The 6,000-nt window shown below is 40.6% G+C and overlaps 1 protein-coding gene across 2 annotated transcripts in view; it reads left to right on the plus strand.

Moving 5' to 3' along the window:
• The window catches only part of CCDC127 (coiled-coil domain containing 127), a 256,124-nt gene extending 250,426 nt beyond the window's left edge, over window positions 1–5,698 (plus strand). For both annotated transcript variants that reach the window (XM_077491977.1, XM_077491978.1), the window contains exon 3: window positions 4,891–5,698. In XM_077491977.1, the coding sequence (XP_077348103.1) occupies window positions 4,891–5,561 (671 nt within the window). In that variant the 3' untranslated portion in view covers window positions 5,562–5,698. The remainder of the gene's footprint in view (window positions 1–4,890) is intronic.
• The last annotated feature ends 302 nt before the right edge of the window (window positions 5,699–6,000 follow it).

Below are 6,000 nucleotides of genomic sequence, written 5' to 3' on the forward strand. Positions count from 1 at the left end.
ACACATGCGTAACCACATCATGTGACTAATCATTTTAGTGGGATGGAGGAATGATTTAATTTTTCATCCATGATGTTTGAGCTAGAGAGGAGTGGGAATGAATTAATTGAATGAATTAATTGAGCTGCTTCGAAGTATTTGGTCAGGTTCGGAATCCCCCAAGCCCCCTCTCATTCTGGGTGTATAGAGGGTGCGCCTATTCACCCTGGGTTTTTTTTTCCTCCCCAAATGAACTTCATAATCATATTCTGAAATGCTTCAATATCAGGTTTATAGATTGCGAACGGGAGCGTTCTGAACAACAGTCGCGGCAATTTTTTTCTTTTTCATCGAGTACAGCTTGCTGAACCACAACGGTAGATTGTTATTCCACCTTTGAAGGTCCGCTGTCAGTTTTCTGTATATGGGAGGATAATTGGCCTGATATAGAGTCTGTAAGGAAGGAGTTTGGGAAATTCATAAATATGGGAGGGCTTATTTTTGCCCCCTAAACTGGAATGATCTTTGAATTTGTTGCACCGTCTGTGGGTCCAATGTTAGGTTTAGCGCTTCCGATTTTGAGTGGTTTATCGTGAGACCTGAAATAGCTGTGAAATGGCGTAGGGTTTGATACAAGTTTGACAGTGACGTTACTGCCGATGAAAGAAAAAAAAAAATATCAGCAAAGAGGGCGCATTTGTGCTCCCTCCACAGTAAGTGACTTTTATATCCGGGTGTTTTCTTAATTTGATTGCTCAGGGTTCCAATGCCAATTTAAATAAGATGGGAGACAGGGGGCAGCCTTGTCGTGTCCCTCTATGTATATCTATGGTGTGTGATCTGTATCCTTTTATCAGGAGTCTGGCAGTAGGTGTGCTGTACAGTGTCTGCTGTGTAGTCATAAAATTAGGTCCGAATCCTTATCTTTTCAATGCATAGTGAATGTACTCCCACGTCACTGAGTCGAACACTTCACAAAGATCTAATGACAATAGCATGCCTTTGCATTTGCCCTGATTGTCCCAATTTGAATGAAGCGCTTTTATGTCTATCACCCATCTGGTCAGGGGCCAGACGATTGGGAACAAATCCTACCTGGTCTGGTTGTAATGTACTTGGAAAGGAAAATGTTCATTCTAGTCGCTAAGATTTTGGTCATTTTTGGTCAGTTTGAGGTCCACGTTAATGAGTGAAATCGGACAATAATTAGCTGGGTCACCATGGTTTTTCATTGGTTTGGGAATTGCATATATGAAGGCAGTGTTCCCTTGTGTGGCCAAGGGTATTCCTCTTCTTAATGCATTGAAAAAGGAGCATAGATGTGGTGTTAAAATGTCTGCATATTTTCTGTAGTAGTGGCCAGTAAAGCCATCTGGGCCCGGTGCTTTAGTAGGATTCAGACTCTTAATTGCTGCTGCAATTTCTCCCTCTGTGAACTCTTCTTCCATTAATTCTATATGGTCCTGTGCTACCTTCGGGTGGGGGATAGCCTGGAAGAATATATCCGCTTGGGTTACTGGGAACAGGTTCAGCTTTTTATATAGTTTTGAGAAGAAGTGTGAAAATTCCTCTATAATTGGGAATTTTGAGTTAACTTGCCTTCCTGAGTCCGCAATCTCAGCATGGCAGGGTTGTACGGTCTGGGATTAAGTTTCCTAGCCAGGAGCGTGGTGGGTTTGTCTGCTAACGTGTAGAATCAATGACTAGACCAGCGAAAATACTTCTCAGCCCTAGTGGTGAGACTAAGTTTTAATGCTGTACCCGCCACTTCTATTTTATGCCTCAGGTCTAGTTGGGGGTTCGATTTTTGTTTCTGGACTGGACTGTTGCAGTTCCTCCTCTTGTATCGTTTGTGAGTGATTATGTTTAGTTCTGGAGGCTATTTGAATCAGTTTGCCACGAATTGTGGCCTTGTCTGCTGCCCAGTTGACACGGGGAGGTATCTGTTGCGTGATTATCCATGAAATAATGGCATAGGGCAGTCTCTATCTCAGTATATGTTAGGATCATTAACCACTTAAGGACCACCTCATGTACATATACGTCGGTAATTTGAAGAGGGATATCACGGTAACGGCAGTAGCTCCTGCCGCAACCAAGATATCCCTCTTTACAGGAGGCGGTCCTGTGTGCGATAACGGTGGTCTCCACGGTGGGTTCGCCGCGAGATCACCGTTATAGGCGGCGGGAAAGGTGCCACCCTTCTCCCACGCCCTCCACCGCTTACTGGAGCCGTCGGTATTGGCGGAGGCGATCGGGTCCTTTCCTCGACTGAGTATGGAGACAAGTGAGTCTAAGATGGCCCCCACTCGTCTCTATACCATAGGAGGGCAGAAGCAACGTCAAAACGTCACTTCCACCCATACCTCTTAAAGGTACATTTTTTTCAATGTCATTTTTTTTCAAATCACTTTTTTTTTTTATATTGCATTTAAGTCCAAATATGAGATCTGAGGACTTTTTGACCCCAGATCTCATATTTAAGAGGACCTGTCATGCTTTTTTTTCTATTACAAGGGATGTTTACATTCCTTGTAATAGGAATAAAAGTGATCCATTTATTTATTTTTTAAAGTGTAAAAATAAAAAAAATCAAGTAAAATTAGATATTTTTTTATTTTTTTAAACGCCCCATCCTGATGAGCTTGCGCACAGAAGCGAACGCATACGTGAGTAGCGCCCGCATATGAAAACGGCGGTCAAACCACACATGTGAGGTATCGCTGCGATCGGTAGAGCGAGAGCAATAATTCTAGTCCTAGCACTCCTCTGTAATGCGAAACATGCAACCTGTCAAATTTTTTAAATGTTGTTTATGGAGATTTTTGAAGGTAAAAGTTTGACGCTATTCCACGAGCGGTGGTGCAATTTTGAAGCATGACTTATTGGGTATCCGTTTACTCGGCGTAACATTATCTTGCACAATATAAAAAAAAAAGGGCTAATTTTACTATTGTCTTATTTTTTTAATTTTAAAAAATGCGCTTGTAAGACCGCTGCGCAAATATGGTGTGAAAAAAAGTATTACAATTTTATTCTCTAGGGTGTTAGAAAAAAAACAAAATGTAATGTTTGGGGGTTCCAAGTAATGTTCTAGCAAAAAAAAACAGTTTTAAACATGTAAACACCAAATCTGAAAAAGAGGCCTGGTCCTTAAGTGGTTAAGTAGTGAGGCATTTAGAAGCCACGCTGAGGGTTTTGGTCTGGTCCATATGTCATTAAATGAAATTAACACTGGAGAGTGGTCTGACCACGAGGTGGACAATATTTTGGCCACGTCCATGGAAGGAAGAAATGTTGATGGTGTGAATACATGGTCTATGCGTGAATATGTTTTGTGAACCTGAGAATAGTGAGTATAATCTCTGGTTGTGGAATTGAGGTCCCTCCAAATGTCTGAGGTCATAGGAGTGTAATATCTGAGCCAGTTTACAACCCTGTTTGGGGGTATGTTTTAATATTGTTTTTTGTGCATTGGTTCTATCCAGGGCTTGATCTAAGAAGACATTACTATCTCTCCCTATTATTAAATGGCCCTGCATATGCGGCATCAATATTTTGAGCATAATCTCAAATTTCACTTGCCCTACATTAGGGGCGTAATATGAGACTAGCGTGACTGTGTGTTCATTTACTTTTCCCACCACCATGATATATCTCCCCTCTTTATCTTTGATTACCATGGTAGGCGTGAACGGGACCCTCTTTGCTACATAGATCGCTACCCTTCATTTTTTCTCTCGACCATTAGATAGGTAGAATGTGGGATATCTAGCATTCAAATATTTGGGAGCTGAGGTGTGGGAAAAATGTGTTTCCTGGAGGAGCAGGATATCAATACCTAATTTGTGATATTTTTGGAAGGCCATAGTTCGTTTCATAGGGGAATTGAGGCCCTGAATGTTATGAGTTAATATTCGGGTATGGGAGGGATGGGCTATTGACATTTAGGTTCGGTAGACTGTACTCGCCTGTTGTAGTTATCCGTCTTTTCCCTCGCAATGTTGATGATTCGGTTGGGGAACAGGGGTGCACTCAAAAGGAGGGGTATAACATAGAAAAGAAAGAAGTAATAGTTATTATCGGGATGAGGTAAACTGGACCAACATTTGCCTTCAACCCAGAGACAGAAAAACGTCAGCTGGCTTAATAGAAACAAAACCATAGAGGTCCGGGAAATCAGAATTCCCATCAGGTAGTATGAGGTTGTCACCACCTGTCAGGTAACGACAAGCTCACTGACTAGTGGCATGTGTTTCTGCCCTGGTCTTTTCCTTCTAAAATGTAATGAAAGCATTTAGGACAAACCGGTGTATCTGCTTGAGCAAAAAAACAAAAACAAAAAAAAAACATTGTAAATAAGCCTGGGAAGGGATTATCATCTAACATTCTGGTATTGGCCATTAAACCAATCTTTTGTATTTTCGTTTGTTGTCTCCCCCCCTGAATAGGAGCCCCCCCCCCCCCCCCCCGAAGTCCAGTAAACACATTAAAACTAAGTAGCAATGTTAACTTAAAACTGTAAGCAACTGCGTAACTCTCAATCCACTCGAGGGGAAGCCTTTTACAGGCGTTTGATTCAAAATATCACCGGGTGGGTATCATTCCCATGAAAAAGTCATTATGGTCATCCATTTGGTCCTGTGGAAGGATGTAGTCTCTTGGATGAAGATTGCTGGCGTTGGTCCCATAATGGGGAGATTGGGCGGCCTCCTGCCTGCTTTTTTTTTTCCAGGTATGTTGTGTGAATGGGAACACATAACAAACATATGATAGTGTCTTCTGAAATTTTGTAAACATGGAACTATACTTTAAATTTGCCATCATTGAGTAAGGCATTACATTCATAATGGCAATGTATAATTTTTACTGTTGCTACCTAAGTAATATGTCTAAAATTCTTGTCCACAGGATGGATCTGGTCAAAGGAATCTGAAACACAAATTAGAAAAGCAAAATTAGAGTATAAACAGAAAATGACTGATGTCCAAAAAGATTTGGAAATTAAATATCAAGACATTGTCGTTGAGAACCGTCGCACAGTGGCCCATTTGCAAATCGAGCTTGAAAAAGAAAAGAACCGGGCACTGAGTTACCGTAAAGCTCTCATATCTCAAAGTCGAAAATTAGTTGAAGAAAGGAAGCTCCTGGAACATGAGCAAGACAAAATAAAGCAAGAAATCAAGGCAGCCCAAAAGAGTGGAGCAGCAGGAGCTTTGTATATAAGCTACATTGATAAAGAAAAAGAATGGCAAATGAAAGCAAAATGTTTACTTGGTGAATTTGAAGAAGCCCTCAAAGAGAGACAGGACATTTACTGTAGCTTTGTGGCACCTAGGAAAAAGAGATTAGAAATTGAAAAAAACTTGCTTGTTAAAGCTGCAACCAATCCAGTAGCAGTAGAATTAGAAATGTCAGAAGGCTTGGTAGACATTTTTAAACATGACACTCACTGTGCAGTATTGTGGAGCATCAATAAGTATGATAATGGTAGACTAATGTGGTTATATTTGAAATATTGGGAACTGCTAGTAGACTTTAAAAAAATCAAGAGAGCTGAAGAAGCTATGTTAGGGAAGTAATGTGTGTGTTTCCATTAAATTAAGACCCTATAGAAAAAAAGCATGGTGGTAAACGTTTAAATTAATACATTTATGCCATTACTTGGTAATTATAACTATTTACATTTAGGAAGAGAGATTAAATGTTTCTCCTATAATTCTAAAATGTGATTTATGCTCATCTCAACTGGTCAGTGCAACCCAAAAATGACTTGATTTCAAGCAATTGTAACAATAGTGCTGCTTTTCACTATGTAATAACAGGCTACTCAACTGCTTTCACGTGCTTAATTGACAGGGAGGTTTTCCAAAATTATGTTAGCAAGGCTTTCTGTGGTTGATTGTGTGAGATTTGAGAAGAGCGTTCGCACTGCAGCAGCATTGTTCAATGACTGGCTGATATTTTCCAACCATTCTGTGGGCAGTATTAAAGGAGTGACTTCCTCTTTGTTTCCCTGCA

The sequence above is a fragment of the Lithobates pipiens genome, unplaced genomic scaffold, assembly GCF_037356315.1.
Source record: "Lithobates pipiens isolate NorthernLeopardFrog02 unplaced genomic scaffold, aLitPip1_a1.2 Scaffold_19, whole genome shotgun sequence".
NCBI classification, from domain to species: domain Eukaryota; kingdom Metazoa; phylum Chordata; class Amphibia; order Anura; family Ranidae; genus Lithobates; species Lithobates pipiens.